General features: G+C 33.8%; 1 protein-coding gene across 5 annotated transcripts in view; it reads right to left on the bottom strand.

Moving 5' to 3' along the window:
• The window catches only part of SPAG16 (sperm associated antigen 16), an 80,164-nt gene that overhangs the window by 51,181 nt on the left and 4,801 nt on the right, over nt 1-24,182 (bottom strand). For 3 of the 5 annotated variants that reach the window (XM_008589079.1, XM_008589080.1, XM_008589082.1), the window contains exons 2-5: nt 18,204-18,250; nt 16,975-17,070; nt 9,563-9,681; nt 1,834-1,971 (exon numbers count right to left, since the gene is read on the bottom strand). In XM_008589079.1, the coding sequence (XP_008587301.1) occupies nt 1,834-1,971; nt 9,563-9,681; nt 16,975-17,070; nt 18,204-18,250 (400 nt within the window). Of the gene's footprint in view, nt 1-1,193; nt 1,972-9,562; nt 9,682-16,974; nt 17,071-18,203; nt 18,251-24,182 lie in introns of those variants that run through there. The other 2 variants (XM_008589083.1, XM_008589081.1) reach the window with 2 other exon arrangements.

The raw sequence follows: 24,182 nt of genomic DNA, 5'->3' as shown, positions 1-24,182 counted from the left end.
AATCTCATTTTATAAAGAGGCTGTATCTATTCAAAAGAAAATTAGCAAACTCAAGCAATAATCCAAAGGAAATCAGAAACTGAAACAGTGTGTATGTCAGGCAGCACTGTGAACAATTTGCTGTATCAAATTGCCAGTGTATCCATTAGGTGTATGTAAAATCACAGTGAGCATCAGGGCAAAGGGTGCAAACTACTTCTGAGAAACAGAACCAAGAACAGAGAGAACACTGCTTCTAGTTACATATCATTCCTGTGAATCATACACTCTATGTAAAATGTAAAATTCTAAATAGCACATCCTTAGATAATACAAAATTTGTATATCTTGTAAAAACATTTGTACAAGTGCATGTAATAATAAATGATTATACAAATTCTTTTATGTATTGCAACCTTTTAAAAGTAGTTTATTTGAAACATTTCCCCCACTTTGCAATGCAAAGTCAAGTTTCTTTACATTAAACTTTTTTTTCAAAAATCTTAAAAATATTATGTCCTTGAGTACAAAACTATGCTATCTACCCTAAGGAAATCATTGTGCAAGTATATGCATGTATTGAATCAATCAATACACCGTACCCCACAAATATGTACAAGTAAACGTAAAATATTTTGAATAAAAAATTATGTCTCTATATGCTGGCTCAGTTAATCTAATTTTAGTTTTAATATGATTTTTAAACAGAAAAAGCCCTTCCTTAAATATATTTAATAGAAATAAGTAAAACGTAAACTCTCCTCCATATCTAAGCATTGATTTTTCCAGTATAGCATTGTCTCAGATGAGTAGATTTACTCCAAGTCAATACATTCACCTATTTCTTTGCTAGAACATCACTGGTTGTTTATCTAAAATTGTTCACCAAAATTGCATGTCTTCCATTAATTTTAGAAAGAAAGATGTGGAGAGATTTGGCTTCTAAATGTTTAAGTGTCTCCTCTGTGCATAAATTCACGCCAGGAAATTACAGAACAAAGGGTTCTTTAAAGGAATTTTTAAAACTTTTTAGAATAAAAATTATTTTCATAAAAATGTATTTATCATATATTATTGAATGTAAAAGCAAGTTACAGAATATGACATAAAGCATTATTACAGTTTTTATGTAAAAGTTACACTCAAATATGTATATATGTATTGAGAAAAGTCCAAAAAGATATCCAACAAAATGCTAACACTGGGTGACGAAATTATAGATAGTTTTATATTTTATTTTTTAAACAGACTATATTTTTTAGAACAGTTTTAGTCACAGCAAAACTATTCAGAGGGTACAAAGATGTCCCTTAAATCCCTTGTCCCCATGCATGTACAGTCTTCCCCATCAAAGGGGTACATTTGTTATAACTGATGAACCTAAATATCATTATCACCCAAAGTCCCTACTTTACTTTTTTCCTTTTGGTGAATTTTCAAATTCTAAAATTCCTTTACTAGGAATAGACTAGCTCCTTCCTTCCTTCTCTGCTTTCTACAATTTTATTACTATTTCATAAATTAGTTATCCTCACAGGAGAAAATTTCACAAACCATAAAAAGATTATCAAATACATAAGCAAGTGACTGTCGTATAACAAATTTACCATCTCCTACACAACCTCCTGCATTCCATTCTCGTTACAAATGAATTGCATTTGTGAGGGTTCTGGTCATCTGTTCAATTAACTTGTTAGTGAAGCTTATAACATTCTTTACAACTAGAACTTAAATATAATTCAGTTCTCCAGAATTAAAGCTCTAATACATAACACATATCAGCCTCATTTAACACTTTACTTTTAATTAGTCCAAAATAAGAAGAAAAAAAATGTCATTTAAAAAATAACATACTCAGCTGCCTGTTTGTAGTGCTTCAAGTCCTTCTTTAATTTTTTGTTCTCATTTTCTAAAAACATAATCTGAGTGTAGACATCTGGAACATTCCCAGCAGCTCTAAGTTCAGTTACTCCTTTCTGTATTAACTCATACCTAGAATAAAATCAAACAAAAGGCTTTATGTTGTTTTTTTTCCTATCAAATTGACTTAAATTATGTACAATTCAAAAAGTATCAGGAAATTTTATAGTAATTGGTTGCTATATTATATTTATAAATTAAAATGTCAATGTTCATAATATATTTTAAAATAAAATATGAATGAATTGCTAGGTACTAATATCATCATAGTTTATCAGATATAACTGAACATCTCTTTTGTTCATGCTCTGGTCCAGACACTGATGAAGTTGACAGAACTACCCGAGTGCCTATCTCATGGATTTCCATTCCAGCAGGAATAGTGATAAACTCTATTTAGTAAAATAAAGAAGAATACGAGGAATAGAGAGTGAGGTGGGGAGACTGGTGGTGGTGTTTGTGCTATTTTATACAGGACAGTCATGACTGACAAAGTGATATTTGAGTAGAGACCTGAAGGAGATGAGGGACTGTGCCATGTGGATCTCTGGGAAGAGGAGTATCCAGGGCTGGAGAAGTAAAAGCAAAGGCCCTGAGACAAGGAAGTATTTGGCATCTACAAGAAAGAGCAAAAATCCAGCATAGATGGAATAAATGGAGCTGGAGCCAGTTAAGTGAGCAAGAGAAAGCATGGTGAGAATAAGTCAGGAAGACAGCAGGGCAGCAGGAAGCCAGGATGAGAAAAGTGATTTTACTCTGAATCAGAATGAAGCCATAGGAAGGTTTTGAGACAAGTGACAATGATCATATTTAGGTTTTTAAAGGATTAGTCTGTTTGAAGAAACAGACTCCAGAGAAAAAAGCATATGTAAAGCTAGGCAACCATGCTAATTGTCGTGGCTCTTTTACTTACTGGTAATCCTGCACCAACTGGGCCAATGGTTGAGCTAGGGGTGGGTCTGGAGCCCACAGACCCCTCAAGCCCATTCACAGACTGGGTCACAAACCCTTCACATCCCAGGCTGGGTCATCAGACCCCACACACGCCAGGCTGGGTCACCAGACCCCTTCACGCAGGTCTATGAGTTGGGTAACCAGCCACACGGTCCTTGGAAGCTGCAGGGCTAGAAAAAACATGGCTGGACAGGGAAGACACCCGAGGCAGTAAACATCAGCCAAAGCGGTGGCCACCTTGCAGGTGCACTTACTCCACCCATACACAAAATGTGACCGAACAACCCTGAACTGGCTCTGAGACGAGGGGAGCCTGACCAAATTGTTCCATTTTCCCAACAGTGTAGAACCAGAGAGATCAGTTAACCAGCCACTGCAATAGTCCAGAAGAGAGAAAATGATGGCAGGAACAAAGTTTATAGCAGTGGAGGTTATAAGAAGTTGGTACCTTCTGGGCATGCTTAAATGTACAGCTGATACAGCTCTCCGATGGATCAGCTGTCAGGTGTTGATGAAACAGAGAAGTAAAAGATGACCCCAAGGTTTCTGGCTGAGCAACAGAAAGCTGGGTGGCTAGAGGAATCAAGAAATAGTTTCCACTCATGTTAAATATGATATGTCTAGCAGACATTTGAGTGAAGATGAATGTCAGTTATACATGCTCAGAGTTCAGGGAAAAAGTCAGGGTAGGCAATCATCAGTATATCGATACTATTTAAAGTCACGAGACTGCAAGAGACCAGCCAAGCAGTGAACATAAAGAAAAAAATGAAGAAGTCCTAGGAGTGAGCCATAATACACTCCATAGTTTCAAGGTTGGAGAAAAAATGGAAACTCTACCAAAAGAAACTAAAAAATAAAGGCCAGTGATGTAGTGGGAGAATATGAGAGAAATGTGGCCCAGGGAAGAAGTGAGGAAAGTGTTACAAGAAGGAAGGAATGAGCAACAGTGACCAATGCTACCAGGAGATTGAAAAAGAGTACTGAGAATCAATAACTGAACTTGGCAATGTGAAGGTTACTGAAAAAAAGGTTCAGTAGAGTCATAGGGATGAAAGCCAAATTACAGCAGGTATGATGGAGGAGGAAATGAGAAACTGGCAACAAAGTTTTTCAAGGAGATATACTATAAAGCAGAGCCTAGGAAATCAAAATATACTTAGAAGAAAATTTTGAGTCCAGGGTGTTTTTTTTTTTTCCTTTTGTGAAATGTAAGATACTACTGTAAATCTATATGCTTATGGGAATGACGCAGCAGAGAAGGAAAAAACTGACAATGCAGGAAAGGGACAATTACAGGAGCAATGTATTTGAGTAGGTGAGAGGAGCTGGGATCCAGTAGACAAGAGGAGCATTGGCCTCAGATGACAGCCTGTATGGTTCAGCGTCTGTGACAGGACAGAAAGAATGCCTGAGGACAGATGGAGCAGGTTGGTAAAGAGGGAGGTGGGAGGCATGGAATTTCTATTTTCTCATCAGAGAATCATTTATAGATTGTAAATAATTACAATTTTAATCACTGTATTTAGCAATCAATGAAGCTAAATAAAGAACTATTTGAGCATAGGAAAATATTTCAAGTAATAAATTTATTAACAAAGAAACTCCTACAAAGCTTGCTCTAGATGAGCTAAATATTAGAGTTTAATTATCAGTATTTTCATATTATAAATCATAATTTTAGAGTTTAATTACCAGTATATTCATATGACGAATTATGTTTATAAATATATTACATATTAATAAAGTCATATATTTTTGTGTTTTATACCTTATGTAATATTTTAGAAACCAGCAAGGGACCCCTGTAGAATATCTTAAAGGTTAATATAATTAAATATTATGTAATATTTTCCATAATTTATAAAACAGCAAATAGATAATCATTTAATCATATATTCAGTATATTATACATATTTAGAAAGTGATTTATAGTAATCTCAAAAGAGAAGACATAGGGATGGATTGAAGTATTGGACCATAAAATTGGTTTTCAGCAACTTGCTTTATTTAGTGCAGAAAAAAATCACTGAAACAATTATTTCTATAAGGAAAAAAAGAGATTTACTAAATTAAATACTATGCAAATAAAATAACATGTGGTAAAAGAAGTACAAATCAAAACATAGCATATATTATATCACATTTATCTTAGGACATTCAAAAATCATTTATCATGCAAAATTTCTGCCATCATTGTAAAATTATGACAGATGAGTTTAAACTCACAATTAGATAATACTATAAGTAATTGGGAATCTTGATCTACAAACTCAAGAAATATATCTCTCAATAAAACCCACATTCTCCTACATAAGACTTTTTAAATTTGTTTCAGTTTTGTGTGTATGTGTTTTGTTTTGCTTTAAGAAATATCCTGGCCTTTTTATTTCTTCCTTCTTATTCCCTCACCCTTAGAAGAAGACTGAAAAGTGTATATGTAGGAAAAAAATATTGTTTTAACTGTTAGAAACTTGTAATAAAATTTACTCCCAACAAAATTGCCAATAAAAGTATTGCCAATAAATTACATAACTATTTTTAATACAACATTTACCATAAGTTCCATAAACTACTTAGAAATAAGGTCTGTAAACAACTTATGTAGAAATGGAGAATGTGTATGCATTTCAAGGAGAAAACACATAGGGTGTTTACAAGACTTATCTATATTCCAAGTGAGTTTAAGACCCACTGTCACAAATGATGAATAGAATGATAGAATTCCTGTACACATACAAATGGCGTCAGAAGAGTAAGGACTATTTTTATACCTTCATGATGGCACTCAACGCATAGGATGTAGAATTCAGGGAAAAGGTTATCTATCTAAATAATAAAAAGCATCAAATGAGAATTTTTCCTCCATGTTTTCAGAGAGAGTTAGGGAAATATTTTACCACCAATGACAAAATCCTTTTAATTACCACCCAAACATAGGATGCTGGAATCCCCAGCACCACCACGACTTATCACTGCAGAAGCAGAGTACTCATGGGAAAAATGTAGTACAGGTGAAAAGGTTAGTACTGTCCTCATGATTCCTCAAGCTGGTATGGAAAATCGGAATGAATTTGGATTCTACATCAAGTTATTCAATTTCTTTCAGTCTTTAGCCAAGCCATAAGGCACCTTTATTAGATTAAAAACTAGGTTAATAATTAATTTAAAAATTAATTAAAATTAATTATTTGTTTCCAAGATTCCCTTATATAGTTACACAATACAACATTGTGATTAAGATACTGATCTTTATGATCAGTCTGGCCTGGGTTAACTCTGCTACGTACTGGCTGTGACTTGCTGAAACTTAGTGAGGCCTCCATAAATCCCTTTCCTCATCAATAAAATGGAAATATGATAGTGCCCACCTGCTACATACAGTTGTTAGTATAAGTAAATGAAAAAATGCATGAGAACATACTTTACCTATAAAATGATACAAGGTAAATTTCTAAGTGATAAACCTAAAGCATCATCATCTTAAATATTTTTAAATCCTTCACATTATAAACACCATATTAATTTTGTTTAAAACATTTAAGTTAAATACTCACCTACAAGGATGCCTTCTTGATATCAAGGTACATAAATCTATGGAGATATACGAAGGGACTTCAAAAAGTTCATAGAAAAACAGAATTAAAAGATAATATGAATCTTTCCATGAACTTTTTGAAGTACCCTCATATCTACGGTGCTCAAATTTAGCATACTGTGGCTTGATAAAACTTAGCATTAAATAAGAGTTCCAACATTCCTGTGTTTAACTTAATACTGATTGGGGAAAAAAATTTTTACATGACACGTAACCGGAAGCCAACTCCTCATCAATTCAAAAAACAGCAATAGGTTTAAATGATGAAGGAACAACTAGTTGTGTTGTGTTCATTGAGTCAGTAATGTATACACAACACCACACAGACTTCCTTCACATACTGGGCAACATAAGGGTTTTCTCAATGGTAATTTCAATTCCAGACTCTGGCTTTAAAACCTAACTGTCCCCAGAAAGTTGTAACTGCACTGCCCACATTCGAGTAATTAAATATTATATCAAATGTTACTGGCTAAAAGCTGTAATATTTATCTTTTTTGCAAATTATAGAAACACAATCCTAATTTGCAATCTCATCTATAATTAATAAAAAATTAAATTAATAATTAAATGTTACAAATAATTGCACTGTTGCCTTTGACAGCATTTTTATTAACAGTCTACCTTCAGTGAAATGCTAAGAACAGAAGCCAAACTGGAGAGAATCAAGGATCGAATAGGAAGTAAAAAAGTAAAGAAAGAAAAAAATAAAAACCCTATTTTGAAAACATTGGCTGGAAAGGGAAGAGGAATTCAAGAAAGAAGGTGATAATAAGAGAAAAAGTCAAAGAACAGCAAAATGTTCCTTTAATAAGCAAGTAGTGACAAGCCAGGGGAGCAGTCTCAGGTGTGAAGGGAGAAGGATGACTATATGCTCAGGTAAAGATACTTAAATTACACTACTATTATTTTCTCCATTTTTACCCCTTCTTTAATTTTGCTCCCTGGGAAATTAGCACTTTCCACAAAGTACTTCTCAACAGATATAAATACTGCATTGATTAAACCCACAATGAGAACTTTTTAGTGGTTCATAGACCAAATTCCTACTATATTCACCTATATATAATATATAAGGCAGGGTTTGTCAACTTTTTTTGTAAAGGTCCAGAAAATAAATATTCTAGAATTTGCAAAAAAGTTTTTTGGGCCAAACTGTCTCTTTCGTAACTAATTAACTTTGCTTTTGCTATAGACAATACCTACAAGAAAGGTCATGGCTGTGTTCCAATAAAATTTTATTTACAAAAACAGGAGGCAAGCCAGATTTGGCCCAAAAGTATTAGTTTTCTGACCCTGTATTTAAAGGAATTTACCGCATTTCCTATTTGAGGATGGAAAAATATAAGTCAAATTCTACTGCCCAGTTTTTTGTTTATTTTTTACAGACAGAGGAAAAACCTTGCTGAATTCACCACCTTTTATAAGATTAAGAGAATTCACAGCAATGATAAATTCTAAGTGTTTTTCTTCTCTAACAAAATGATGAAAACACTATATTTAACATTCTTATAATCCTTTATAGAATAGGTAGCTTTCTTATCAAAATAAAAAATATTTCAAGTAAAACAAAATATCCGAGACAGTATAATCTCACTGCAGACTGGCAGCTAGGGAAAAGGATAAAATTATTTACTAAAACCCTATTATAACGAGATACTTTATACAAATTTTACCTTATGATTGTAATATTATGCCAAATAGTGTGCTTATTTAGAGGCTCTTTAAATCCTAACATTATTGAAGTTTTCTGAAATTTCATCTCACCGATACAGATTGCTAAATATAAAAGAATAATATAACAAAACAACAATCAACTAATTGCTAAGAGTATGTTTGGACCCAGATTTTTCTACGGAAATCATTTCACACTTTGGACTGGCCTAACATGTAAGCAATACAAGTCCTAACACAAACTCATAGAAAATAAAATGGTAATTGAATCATACTAATCTTTCATTTCATTAATACTGCAAATTAAACATGGACCAACTTTTACAAAAATGTATTTTCTAATATATTTGTAATTACTTCTTAGGGACATTTTATAAATAATGATTTTTATAAATCATTATTTAATTATTCACACAATTTCCAGATTTAAGAGAAGCAGTATTATTTTCCACCACCAAACTTGCTCTTTTTCTTAGACTGTACTAACTAAAAATGATTTTCCTCAATAAATTTATTAACATTAGATGTACAGTTTAAAATAACAAAACTGATTATTCTTATGTGCATGTTCTCAATAGATGAGAACAAAAAAAAAAACAATTACATTGATAGCTGGAATAGTAGAAATTGCAAATTACTCTATATTTAAAATTGAGATTTAGTCTAAGAACACTATAAACATCTTTATATAGCATAGTAATACCTCTTTCCATAATATGCGATGGCTTTTAAAGATATAATATATCTTCATATCTAGTTATTTAATAATGTTTCTTTAAAGAATCTTATGAATCTGAAAAGATGCCTGGTGACATTATTGCTATAGCAAAGGAATAAAGACAGCATTCCTCCTGATTTTCATAACCAATAAATTACTTAAATTTTCAATTATAACAAGAAAACCTTCTCCTTAGTTTTTCTTGAAAATACAATTCCACTTACTTCTAAATGAAAGAATACTTATAGAAATAGTATCAATCATCTGTGTGAGTAGAGAAAGGCTGGACATTACGCTATAAATATGCAAACTAAGTAGTTCTGTAAATAGGATGTCTAAATACAGGAAATAATACCCTTAATAATAATGCAAAAATATTAGAAAAGGATATAATAAAATAGTTTGTGTTATATAACTCCAAAAGATACTCTACTTTACTGATTTTTTTGAAAATAACTTAAACTTGAATATTTGAGGAAGTTATTTAATAAAAAAATTTTTGCAATTGATATCCTGGTGTGTGTGTGTGTGTGTGTGTGTGTGTGCGCGCGCGCACGTGCATGCACGCTATTTGTTGTGATTTCAGGGGTGTAGATAGGGAAGGTTTCCATCCATTTTACATAAACTGAGTCATTTCAAAGTCTTTTAAGACAGTTAAAACTATACATGTTAAATGTTGTTAGCATTTCCAGAAGCTTCTCTACATCAGAACTGTTTACCATTCAGACTGAAAGCAATCAAGAGTTCTGGTCATTCCCATTTTGATCAGGAAATTGCAGAGAAAGTCTTCTACTGCTTCAGGTATTGCATGTCTTGAAGGAAGAACTGTTTTCTGCTCCTGAAATTTAAATATGCAATTATTTATTTTGAAAACACCAATGCTTTGATTAATGGTACAGATAGGTCTCTCATCCATTCATTCATTCATTTCAACAGTTTTTGTTGAGTGCTATGTGCCAGGGATTATTTTAATCACTAGGGAAAACAAAATAGTTTCTTGCCTCATTTCTAATAGTCAAGTGGATGCAGACAGAATATGAACAGCTAAATAAAAAATATATAGTATGGCAGATGGTACCAAGTGCCTTGCGGAAGGGGAGAGGAGGGAGAAGCAGAGGATTGAAGATAGGGAGAGCCAGGGACAGAGCACATAAATATGTGGAGCTGGGTTGCTATGTACGTAGAGCAGTGGAGGAATATTTCATCGATAAAGTGCAATTTGAGCACAAATCTAGATGAACAGGTAGAGTGACTCATATTCCAGACATACCATCAGCAAGTGTAAAAGCCCTGAGACGAGAGTGTGATTGGATTGTCTGAAGGACAATAAGGAGGTCAGCTTGCCCCTTCACTAGCATATAACAAATTTTAAAAAGAAAAAATGTATGAACCTTTTAACTCCTTTAAACATCATTATAAAAAGAAATACAACAATTTTGGTACCTTGATTTTTAGAAACACTATGGAAAAATAATGTGTTATGGAAAGAGCTTGTTCTACTCTTCCATAATGGAAGTAAATAAGTCTATCAACTAGATGGGGGTCAGATAACAGTTCTTGTAAATAATGTTTATTAGAACGCAGCTATGCCCATTTGTTTACATAATGTCTATGACTGCTTTTGCACTATATGAGACAGTTGAACTAGTTGCCACAGAGACCTTGTGGCCCTCAAAATCAAAAAATATTTACTATTTTGACAGAAAAAAATTGCAGTCTTCTAAACTAGAAAAATTGAGATTTTCAGCAAATGACATAGGAAATTAGCATAGCCATAAAACTACCATACCATATAAGTCGTTGTGCAAAATAAATCAAATAATGGGTAGGTTCTTAAAAATATCAAAGCATCATTGTCTCTCTAGTTCTTTCATTTTCTTTGCATTGGCAAGAACTCACTAATTTATCTGCTGATCATTTGGATAATCAGATATATTTTCACCAACAGAAACTTGGCAGCAGTCTTTCCTTCCTACTTCTTTTTCCTAACTTTGGAATGGTTATGTACCAGATTATAAAGAATGCACAAGATGCTTACATAAAGATGCACTGAGGAAAAAGGATCTCTGTTTCCTCAAATAGTTGTTTTCAAAAGTTCTATACATAACTTAACACTGATGTTCATTACCAGTAGTTGCTATGATGTTCATAATAGTGATGGGCTGAGGCAGATTTGGGGATACAGAAAAATTCTGACAAATGTGCAGGGTCTTAAAATGATTTTTTTAATCATCAAGTAGAATAATTTGGACTATTCTTCCTAAGATCATTAAAAAGATGATATAACAAAGTGCATGACCCTATATCAAATATCGTGAGAGATGCCGATGTTGCAGGGTATAGCATGCCTGCCTTCAAGTCTTTACAGTGTGGGTGTTACTATGTATAATTATGATTATACATAATTGTTCAGTGAAGGCATAATATAGCTAAAAATAAACATTTATTTTATGATAATAAATGCTACCTTGGCTTTTTTGGTCAATAAATTTGAAAATGATACTGTAGGATGAGATGGACAATAGTTGAAAGGAATTTAGAAAGCAGGAGGAGGACAGACAGAATGAAGGGAGTGTACCTACTCTAGTTTCTAAAGATACCTATGTGCTTCTTATAGGATGTTTGTATGTATGGTTGCAATACACATGGTAGATTCCTGCCCTCTCAAATAAATGTCTTCATTCTATCTCTTCCTGAACATGTCTGATGCACACACCTTGAAACATTCACAAGGAACAGAAATAAAACCACCTTAAACTTCTATGGTTCTTACATAAACATTAAGATATATAATCCTATCAATACACATATGCCTTAATCTACAGTCCTTCTGCATTTGTACATAACACACACACATATACACATATTACACACACATGCATACACACATATTCCAAGCTGTAATGTGATCATAAACGTCTCTTCTATCTTTACATACGATATTAATTCAACACATATTTGGTGAATACCTTCCATGTGCCAGGCACTGCCAAAGGCACTAGGTATCAAATATAAATAAGACAGAGTCCTGTGTCAAGGTATTGAAAGTCTAGTTGAGTCAAAAGCAAAACTCTACAATACAGAAGTTGTATTGTAGTGTTGAGTAAAAAGCAAAACACTACAATACAGAAGCTCTTCTATTTGTGATGTTAGGTTACAAAAACCTGTTCATAAATTTACAAAGACATGATACAAACAACCAATATGTACATTTATGTAATTTGAGATGAACTTTTATCTCAATTATACATTATATACAACTTTCACTCTGTTCTTGTAACTAACTTAATTATGAGGTTAATAAAACACCTCAGAATAAGCACCAATAAAGCAAGCATTCAACAAGGTACCTAAATGTGCCCCACTTGCTGAATTATAAAAAAATACTCTACCCACATGTGATCCAGAGATCTGCTGAGGACAAACAGAAGTGACTCTAGCACATGACTTTGTTTTATCTATGAAAATTCTAAGGTTGACATATCTAAGTAGAGAGGTTTCTATATTGTGTTATGATTGCAACATAGATCTGCTACATAAAGTGATGCATAAAGGAGAAGAGTATTCAGTGGGTTTTGATAGGAGAACACAGGCTTTGTTAAGGAGACTCCTAAATTGGAATTTATAGAGGATGAGAAAGTTCAACAGCTAAAGAAGAACAGAAGGAAATTCTAGGCAAGGAAAATATCTGAGGCAAAGACAAGGAATGACAGTTCAGTACATTTGGGTTCAGAGTCTTATGGAAAAAGGGCCAAAGATAAGGTTGAAAAGCCAGACAGGAAGCATATCAAGAAGGCAAAGGCAGGAGAAAGCATGTAGACATTGGGAATTTAAGTAGAGAAGAGATCAATTCAAATTTTCATTTATAAACTTTTTAGGTTAGAGTTGAAGGAAGCACCGTACCAGCAGCATGCTAGCTCAGATGACAGAGGAAAGAAGGTGGACCTAAGGTAGACTAAGCGAGGGATGAAGGTGAGAAGGATATGAGAGATGTTGAGGACAGAAAAACTTACAGGATTTAAGAACTAATTGAGTATTGAACTGCACATTTGATATACTTTGAACTGTTCCATAGTCAATGTGTTCCTTGGAAAACGGTTGTTAACTAGTAAGAAAAGAAAATAAACACTAAAATCCAAGTGGTCTTCAACATAAACCTTATTTTATTTGGAATTTCATTTCATCGACTCCTTAATTTACATTAAGTCAAATATACTGGTTTGGATAATCTATGTGCAAGGCTTTGGGCACAAGGAGTCTGATTCCTTAACTGAAATTAACTGTGTACATCAAGAGACTGGGAACTCAACAATGACAAACAGCTATTTTTACTGTGAGTAATTGAGCCTATAAAAGTAATGAAAATTGTCATTATGAAATGTAAGATTTTAAACTCAACGGCACTGATCCCTCATAAGATCAAGATCTAAATAAAGTTATACAAATTTATTAATCCCAGCTTTACTAATCCTACTTTTTTGTTATACCAACGTAATTCTTAGCAAGAAAATTATTCTATTTTAATACTTAATGAATATATTTTTTAAAATATCTCAGTATACAATTCTATAAAACTTCTCAAACTTTATGTTCTCAGAACACATTTATTTATTTATTTATTTATTTATTTATTTATTTATTTATTTTAGTTTTATCAATATACAAGTTGATTTTTGTGTCCCTTTACTGATTCCTCCCTCCCTCCTCCCACCCACCAACATGTATCTGTTCACTTGTGTTAACAAGTTCAAGGAATTGTACAACAATCAGAACACTTTTATACTCTTAAAAATTATTCAAGATTCCAGAAAGCTTTTGTTTATGTGGGTGATATGTATTAAGAGTCACCATATTAAAAATGAAATTTTAAAATATTTATTTACTTTAAAATAACTATAATAGAACTTTTACATGGTAACACAGATTAACATACTTTCATGAAAAATAACCACATTTTCCAAAACAGAAAAAAATAGTGGGAAGAGTGACACTGTTACAAACTTTTGCAAATCATTTTCATGTCCAGAGGAAACAGCTGGATCCCCATCTTTGCTTCTGCATTCAAACAGTTGTGATAGGTTGCCTTGGTTGAGCTATATGAAGAAAATCCAACATCAGGAAGATATGTAGTTGAAAACTGGAGGACAACATAAACCCCCTGAAAACGGTACTGGGGGCCCCCGAAGGACCTCCAACAGTACTTTGAGAACTACTGATAAATGTAGTAAACAACATTGTAGCTTGGGCTGGTTATCGGTTGTTCTCCAAAATTACTTGAATAGTCCAAAGAAATGCCTTAAATTCTACTTAAATTCTCAGAGGAGGAGAAGGCATAAGAGGAAGGGGAGGAGGAGGAAAAATGTGAGGAAATTTAAGTTATATGATGTGAGTGCCTTGCTACTCTTATTTTTAAAGATCAAAATTCTAATTTTATATAAATTGGAAATCATTATAGAATGATAGCCATACCTTTGTAGATTACACCTCAAAAATTAACAAAGCAAAAAGCAAGAACCAAAGAGGCTGAAGAATTACAAAAAAAAATGCAATAATACACTTAGAAAAAGGCTTACAGTTTAGAAGGGAAAACTCAGCTTAGATATAAGTAGACCTTCCATACAAATACCTCTAAGGAATATATATGTGTGTGTGGGGGGGTATGTGTTTGTGTATATATGTGTGTGTGTGTATATATATTCGTATCTCTACTTATGTTTATACTTGGAAAAGACTTCAGTTTCAAGAAAGAATTGATGACATAACTAAACTACATGTTATAGATTAATAACATTTCCTATCTTCTAAATTTTTTTCAAGAATCACTTTACATATAATGAAAATATCTTTTACTCAGAATTCAGACAATTGCACATGCTAAGAAACTGATAATGTACCAAACACACAGTTAAAATGGTTTATAAAATAAACCATGCAGTCAATTCTCAAATTGTTAATCTATATTACTAAGGTTTAAAGAAAATCATAAGAACTTATTTAAATGTCAACTATTCAATAAGTAGTCTTTGTAATTTTATAATAAATAAGACTACTCACATTATTTCTATTTAACTTTCCTATGAGTATGATCACCTTTTACCTGAAGTCTTTAATGAAAATTTTAACTCTTCATTGCATAGGGACTACTGCATCCTCTAACATGGAAGGAAATATATCTAGTTTATAAACAAATGTAGTAAGATCATAACAAAAGAAAATTGATTTCATAAACATTAAATATCCTTTAAAACAGAAAGCCCATGACATAATTCAAAACTAGTATTTGAAGACTAAAATACTATAGAAATATGGGGCCGGCCCGGTGGCACACTGGAGCGCGGCGGCGCTCCCGCCGAGGGTTCGAATCCCACATACAGACCGGTTCCCGCTCACTGGCTGAGCGAGGTGCGGGCGCGGTCCTGGTCCGGTACGGGCGCAACACTGAGGGTTGCGATCCGTTGCCGGACACGAAAAAAAGAGACAAAAAGGAAAAAAAAAAAAATACTATAGAAATAAAAAGCAAGTTAAAAAAATAACTGATATGCTTTTGAAAAAATGAATCTATATTTATTTTAACAGTTTAAAAGCAAATATTGTGGATTTTCTGCCCAGCACTGTTTCTCCAAAGAACTCAAAAACCAGGTAAAGAATGTAAATGAGTCAACCAGCTACAAATATGCCAGAAGTCTAGAAAGTTAATTCTTGTAAAATTCTGATTTTAAAAAGCTTCTGAAAAAATAATGAAGAATTACTGATATTTGGCTCAGCAGATATGGCACTTACTACATTGTATTTCTTCCCCAATTTTGATTCATCTTTGCATTTGCAAACAACTTCTAGCATGATACCAGATACAAAGAAGCAATTATAGTTTGGTTCATAATTTTTTCATCCAAGGATTCATTTATTCATTCACTTACTAAACTGCTATTAATTTAGTACCTACTATGTGCCAAGCACTGGTAGGCATATCTACTTTACCAAACACCAATACAAACAAGTTGTACATAAAGTATTTTTTAAAATCCTTTTTAAAGATGTAAAGCAAAATGCAGGATAAGGAGCAGTAAATAAACATATCAGTCGCACTTCATTCAAAATGCTACATTTTAAAATTATTTCTATAAATTATTGCATTGAGATATCCAACAGACTAAAAGTCTGTATAGCACTTTGTGTCTAAATAGAAGGAACTATATCCATAGGATACATTAGAGAACACAGTTTACTATGAGCTGAAGCCCTCCACTTATAACCAGAATGGTGTCAATTCCGGCTTCATAAAAAAATTTCCTATTGAACTTTTTTTTTAATTTTGAGTGGACAGATATTTTGGAAAGGAGTTACTGGATTACTAGACTGAGAAAGTCTGCAAAATGAGAAAAGACTGGCAGAGAACATAATATGGGATGACGTCTCACGTATTATTTTGCACAGAAGTCAAATTTGCAACTAAATAAGAGTAACAAATTTCCTTCACATTTCTCAATAGGAAAAGCTTATTCAATGAAAAAAGCATCCTTCTTAATTAATGCTGGTATGAAAACAAAGTGATTTTTAAATATTTTTGCTGTCATCATTAAATTATTGCTATTTTTTAAATGAGTTTTCAATTGTATAGGAATGCCATCAGTTTTATGTATTTTTAATTGATACAACGACCAAAAAGCATCATCCCCCGTCATATTCCTTAACAAAAGTTCATAAGCCTCTCAAGAAAAAGTCATAATAATACTAAGCATTCCCTATAAGATGAATAATTCTATGAAAGAAAAAGACACAAAATGGTTTACAAAACAGATTGTAGAATCTGTATATAGAAATTCTTAACAAGTGCTGATAAATCCTTGGTTTAATCTGCAGTGAGATTAAACAAGCAGAGTTCTGAGGGAAGGTGTCACTTGTTACAACGTCATGCGAAAGTGACTATGATGTGGAGAATGACAATCCAAAAGAGAGTAAATACGACTGCTTACCTTAAGTGAAGCCTTGATGACAAATAAGAAATGAAAAAGACATAGCTGCTACATTTAGTATGTAAGGTAAAGTATTTAAAGTTTAAGTGACCTTCAAAACTTCATAGAAAACATATTACTGCTAAACTACAGGCCGCAACAGTGTTCAAAATTCTCACCAAAATTTGAGTATCTGTAGCCTGTTCTTGGACCATCTGAATTGCTTTTGCCAGATCTTCTTCACCTTCTGGAATGCTAAAATTGTCATCCGGTATCTAGATCACAGAGAAAAAGGATAGGAATAATGAGGAGAAATATAAAGTACCTTATTTCATTTCAGAAATAATTGCTCTTCACAAAGCAAAAGATCAAAGAAATACACTATTTAAGATACCATGTCATTCTGAAGAGCTAAGAAAAATGGATAACTAACAAGCAGGCAGCTTTTTGACTTCCTTGCAAACATCACTCAATGTCACTTCTAATAAACTCAAGATTAGTTTATAGGCAACTGCTTTTATCTATAATGGCAAATGTAGTCTAACAATTCTGCTGAGAAAAAAGTCAGACTATCTAAATGCCACCATTCTCTCCCTGTCCCAGGTTTTCTCCACCATTACTTTTTCATAACTACAAGCAACCAAAATCTCTAGTTTATTAATAAAACAAAACTCACTGTCTGAGAGTTAATATTTTGGAAGAATGCAATGGATTGTAATTGTGATATTAATGATAGTTAACATTATGTGCTGATCAATATTTTAAGCCCTTCACATGTATTAACTCATTCAGTAACTGCATGTGGTACATATTATTTCCATTTTATCAGCAGTAATAAAAAGCCTGTCTCCTATGTTTTTCCTGTCTCTTGCTCACCAAGGCCACAAATTGTCAGGCTTGCTCCCACACAGTTTTATTCACAACTTCTGTCATGTAGGAGTGGCTTTATCCTCTAAGCCTCAGAAGTAATGATAGCTCTCATGGAAACAATCAATTAAAGGAAAGCCTTTGAAACAGAAACCACATTAGACCGAAGCACAGTTAAGCTTGAAGGAAGCATGAGGCCTAAGCCCAACTAGGTAGTGGGAATCTGGAAATCTCTGCCAAGAACAAACTAGATGATGGCAGAGAAAGTCTATGGTATGGATCCACAATGTAGGAGATAAGGCGCTGCATCTGCAGGACAAGCAACAGGAAAACCAAAAGAGCTAGACGTACTCTCCAATCTAAATGTTTAATCTAAATGTTTAACATCTCACTCTTAATCAGCTGATATTAGCTAAATTCAGTGAAAACTAGTATCTTTAAAGGGAAGAAAAAATTTGCTTACATGTTTCAGAAAACAAAATGAATATTTCATGAGAATGACTGCAATAAATTTACAGAATACCTAAAATTTACAAATTACCTCTTCATATTCATAATCATCTTCAGATGCTTCAGTTATGGTGACCTCTGGATATCTTGTCAAGATTTAATATCAAAAAATATGAAATAAAATTATTACTTTTAAAATCTATCTAACCTTAAAATACAATATTGAATCCAATTATCTCACCAGGAAGTTGGTAAAATTTTTCTTCCTCATATAGCCTACAAACCTGGATATTTTAAAATTAAATATTTTAATTAGTATTTTTAATTATTGTTTTACACAACTCAAATCTGTGAAAAACTACATTTCTGTGTACTATCTATTTCCAACTTGATTCTAAGAAGGCTTACAAAAATATACATAGTATCATAAGTTAACATAAATTAGAAAGAGATAAAACAGTAAACCTTTCAAATTTATTTTAAACCACATTAAATTTTCTAGAGTTCCTGACTCAACTATTCACAATGCAATGCCACTTTGTTTCATAGTATTGGGAATAAACAAAACAAAAAGCACACCAATATTTAAATGTAAGTGATCAACACATTTTAATGTTTTCATTAATAAAATCTAATTAAATCTCTACTTTTTTCTTATATATTTCAATTTATAATTTAAATTTTCCTTATAAGAAAGGTAGCCTATTTTTTAAGCAAATATATACTATATAACAATCATAATTAAATATTTCATAAATATTCGAGAAATTAAAAATCAGTAGAAATGATTCTAAAAAAAAGAATTCTAAGAGCATTGCTGTAAGACTTTCAAATATTGCAGGATTACTCTAATTATAAATAAAAACTTCAACATAACATTTCACATTAAAAGAAAATCACAACACACACACCAGTAATGCTTTTTTTTTTTTTTTTTTTTTGCTGGGAGGTTTACATTTCTTTCAGTTATACTGACTTGGTTATGCCAAGTTTAAAAGATCTGAATTAAACACTTTAATACACAGTAATGCTTATAAAACTCAAAGATGAGATCTTTTTTTTTTTTTTTTTTTTGGCTGGTAGGTTTACATTTCTTTCAGTTATACTGACTTGGTTATGCCAAGTTTAAAAGATCTGAATTAAACACTTTAATACACAGTAATGCTTATAAAACTCAAAGATGAGATTGGTCCATTTTTCATTTTGCTGCTGGTTACAAGAAATTGTTACTTTATCTTCCAAGAGTGAGCTAAAAGTGCATATGACAACTTCTGTTGTTTGTAACAAGGATAGATAATACTTACGTAATACTTAGTAGGAGCCAGGCACTGTTCTAAGTTTTCCATGTATTAAATCAGTTCATCCTCACCCTGCCTATGAGGCTACAACTATTGATATCTACATTTTACAAATCAGGAGTAAGAGGCATAGCCTCCACAGCAGGCACCTAATAGAGCTGAGAATCAGCCCTAGAAGTTCAGGCTTCACTATGTTATACTGCCTCTCCATATTCCATACTATATAAATATTTGAAGTGTTTGCCAATTATCTCCCGCAGAGTTCTAAACCTCGAAATGTATTCTTGCTACTCAGCTCCATCATAAGTAATCACTCTTTGCTGTTTGCCTTCTCCTTATTACTTGCAGGAGACACTTAAAGCCTAGTTCAGTTATGACCAATCCTCAGATACCAGATACCTGTCAAAAGGCAAGAACTTTATTGTCAAGCATGAGAGTCTCTTCCAATGATATGGTGAAAAGTAACTAGATTCAAAAATAGCTAGTAAAAACATTAAGCAACACCCACACAAAAATAGTTGCACATCTGCAGTGTATCCCATAACCTTAATTCACCCCTATTAAGTACCTACTTGTATTAATTTATCTTATTGCTGCAGAACAGAATCCAATAGCATTTGCCGCACTCTCTTTCAATCCCTGTCAGCAGCCACCTTAAAGACCACCAGACTTCTACTAGAAATCCACTCAAGGTATTTTACCTTTCACTAACACCCAACTTAAAGTACTTCCAACATCTAACCAATGCCCAGTTCCAAAGTCACTCTGATATTTAAAATACTTCTTACGTTAGTATCATGTTAGCAGTACCCCCCACCAGGTACCAAAATCTGTATTTGTTATTTATTGCTGCATAACAAACTCCCCAAAACTTAGGGCTTAAAAGAACAATGAGCTGCCATTTGTGACTACATGGATGAACCTGGAGGATATTATGGTAAGTGAAATAAGTCAGACACAGAAAGACAAATATTTCATGATCTCACTTAGATACGGAATCTGAAACACAACTCACAGAAACAGTAGAAGGATGGTTACCAGGGGTAGAGAGGTAGGGGAAACTGGGAGGTGTTGATCAAAAGGCACAAAATTCCAGTTATAAGATGAATAAGTTCTGGAGACCTAATGTTCAGCATAGTTACTATAGTTAATAATAATGTATTGAATATTTGAAATGTGCAAAGAGAGTAGATGTTAAGTATTCTCACCACCAAAAAAAAAAAAAAAAGGTAACTATGTAAGGTGAATATATTAATTAGCTTGATTGTGGTAATCACTTCATAATGCATATGTATATCAAAACATCACATTGTACACCTTGAATATATGCAATTTTTAGTTGTCAATTACAACTCAATAAAGTTGAAAAAAGGAACAATAAGCTCGTATTCTCACATAGTATTTGTGGATCAAGAATGCAGTACTGGTGTAGCTGCCGGATTTTAACTTGAGGTCTCTCATTAGGTCACAGTCAAATGACAACAAGGTCACAGTCACCTGAAGGTGGAGCCAAGGCGGCAGGATCCACTTCCAAGATGGTTCACTGACACTATACTAGTCATTGGCTGGAGGCCTCAGTTTCTTCCCATGTGGGTCTTTCCACAGGCTGCGTGAGCATCCTCAAGATACAGAGGGTGGCTACCCCCAGAATTAGCAGTCCAAGAGAACACGGTAGAAGTCACAATATCTTTCATGACCAAGCCTCAAAAGTCACATATCACTTCTTCAATATCATATTGGTTACACAAAGCAAATCTATTCAGTATATGAGCACTACACAAGAGCATAAATAACAGGAGGTGGGGATCTCTGGGTTTCAAGAGCATTATAAAAATTAATATATGTAAAGCATTTAGAATGGTGTCTGGCTCAAAGTAAGTGTTACACAAGTGTTTGTGGTTATCTTCCTCATGGAAAGAGACAAGTATCTCAGAGAAGTCTCAAAAGTCCCCCATACCCCAATTTCCTTATGAATGGATTAATAAAAAACATTCTAAACTTCCCTCCAGCTCTAGATTTATATTTTTCTGATACATTTTTACTTAATGAGATAAAATTTCCTGAAGTTCAGCTAGAAGAAGTCAGCCTTTTTTCTATGGAAAAGTATGCCACCTTCCAAGAGAAAGTTACTAGAAGGTGATTTTGTAAGTAGTCACTTATCTTTAAGTCTCCAGAAAAGCAATTCCATCCTTCATCATGTTGATACCATAATAAATTTCAAAAGGAAGTAAATGTACTAAAATCATCAGGACAGACTAAAATTGTAAATAAGCCAACCACTGACAAGGTTATACGAGGAAAAGATGTCACACGTAGGTTGTTAAACACAACAATATAGAGAAAAAAAAAAGTGATTTGTCCTCAAAGCACTGAAAAAAACAACACTTGTATACTCCTACCCAGCCAATATTCTAGGCAACAACTTTTAATAACTAATAATATATTGTTTACCCATAATCGAAAAAGATTAAGAGAAAAAATAACCACCGTTTTATAAAGCTTCCAAGTATTTTCACATGGACCTTAACCATATTTATTCTCACAACAACCCTGTGAGATTAAATGACACAGATATAGTCATCTCTAAATCGAAAATAAAGGAACTGAATCAGGAAGAGTAAGAGATTTGCCCAAGATCGCACAGCTATCAGTGACAAAGACAAGTTTCTTGAATACAATCATCATGAATTTTCTACTACACCATATTGTTTCTACAGTGACACAATAGGAATATTAAATGTTTTATCAATATCCTAGGTAATAAACTCACCTATTTTTCCAAATTCTCAAGTGTGACATCACCAACAGCTAAATCAAATTACTTAAATAGCTCAATTTGAAGACCCCAGAGGAAGGAGACGTATAAAAGAACTACAGGCTATAGACCCCAAAATAAATTTAACCAACAGCAAAAGATCAATGCGACAAAAGGTCAGGTGGAAGACAAAATACCCAAAATAGGAACAGGTATCCTCTTTAGTATCAACTCTTTTTAAGTATCCACAATATTACTCGTTACCAAAAATCTGTATGCAGGGGTCTTCGAAGTGTTCATGGAAAGATTTATCTTATCTTTTAATTCCATTTTTCTGTGAACTTTTGGAAGTACCCTCATAAGTTTGTATGCACCTGTCTATCTGGCTAGCAGTAGCTAGCAACACACGGACAAATGCAAAAAGTAATCATAAAGTGATTCTGTGGCAGTTTACAAATATGCACATTGTACAAAATATAATAATAAATGAATGTGGAAATTGAAGGAAAAAGGAAAATAGTATAGTAATATAAAGGTAAAGATAAATAACGTAAAGGTAAACATGCCATAGGTCTCGTGAGCTTTGTTAAACATAAGACACAGATTTGACTCAAAGCTTCCCAGCAGTCAAAGAGGGGAATGTAATCAGTATCCACCCAATAAAAACAGTTCAGTATCTACCCAATAAAATCAGATGAGCTTCTCAGGAGATGTACAGCAACCTCTGGTTGCAAAGCCTGAGAGAAATTAAACTCTCGGGTTCTCAAAAAGAGAATACTGTGTACTATACAGATACTGATCCCCTCAGCCCTTGAGACAACCAAAAAAGTAAAGTAGGATCTGATGGAGCACAGTATGTGAAAAAGTTTGGAAAGCACTGCTTTGAACAGAAATCTTGACAGACTAGAAAAGGCCAAGTCATCAAGAATTGTTGGAAAGATAAAACCCTTTACTCTCTTTCCAGTTTTACTGAATAATTTTCTCATCTGTAATTTAATGTCTTAGGTAATACTACTCTTCAGGCAACATCCATACAACTAAGCTAGTCACAGTTCTCATGCAAAGTTATTTTTCCACTGGGATAATAAGCTGGCATTCTGTCTTGAAATCAGTTTCTTAATGCCAAGCTAATTCTGAGCCCTTACAAAATTTCCTTCCAGCTATCTACCTACCATTCATTCAAAGAACATCATTTAACTCCATTTCCAAAATTCATTTTTTTTCCACCCTGTCTATTCCCCTGAGATCTTGTGCTGGCCTTTCTGCTTGTTTGACTTTCACTTGACAATACTGTGCCTGGTTTTCTAGTCTGCTCTACCCCAGGTTATTAGCTGTGGCTCCCCTTTCCTCCCTTCCCTGAAGCCATAGCCCACAGAACCAACTACTTTCAGGCCTGGTTCTGTATCATAGAGTCATGATGTAGACACAAACAGAGAGTCTCACTCCTCCACATTTCCACTTCCTCTAGAAATAATTTAGTAGCACTTGTGAGTTTACTTGGTATAAATCAGTTCCCTGGTAACATGGTCACCATGGACGAACTAATTGGTAGTTTGTGCACTAGCAAAATCTTCACCAGGGGCCGGCCCGGTGGCGCACTGGATAGTGCGCCGCTTGGGAAGCGCGGCAGCGCTCCCGCCCGAGGGTTCGGATCCCACATACGGACCGGTTCCCGCTCACTGGCTGAGCGAGGCGCGGGAGCAGCACCGAGGGTTGTGATCCCGTTGCCGGTCCCTGGTCCGGTGCGGGGGCGACACTGAGGGTTGCGATCCGTTGCTGGACACGGAAAAAGACAAAAAAAGACAAAAAAAAAAAAAAATCTTCACCAGACCTTAACACTGTAGATCCTATCAGAAAATAGGCCAATACAATACCCACACTGAAACTGCCAGGGACCCCTAACCCCATCCCAGTACTACAGAAGACACAACATCTAGAAGCCTCAGAGAAGCATATCAGCTGGCCTAATGAAGCAGAGCTGGAGGTGACAGTTGGCATGAGGGGGTCACAAGTAATG

This window comes from Galeopterus variegatus, unplaced genomic scaffold (genome assembly GCF_000696425.1).
Source record: "Galeopterus variegatus unplaced genomic scaffold, G_variegatus-3.0.2 Scaffold5194, whole genome shotgun sequence".
Lineage (NCBI taxonomy): Eukaryota > Metazoa > Chordata > Mammalia > Dermoptera > Cynocephalidae > Galeopterus > Galeopterus variegatus.
Note: the sequence above shows the minus strand (reverse complement) of the source record. Positions and strands in the feature narration are given on the sequence as shown.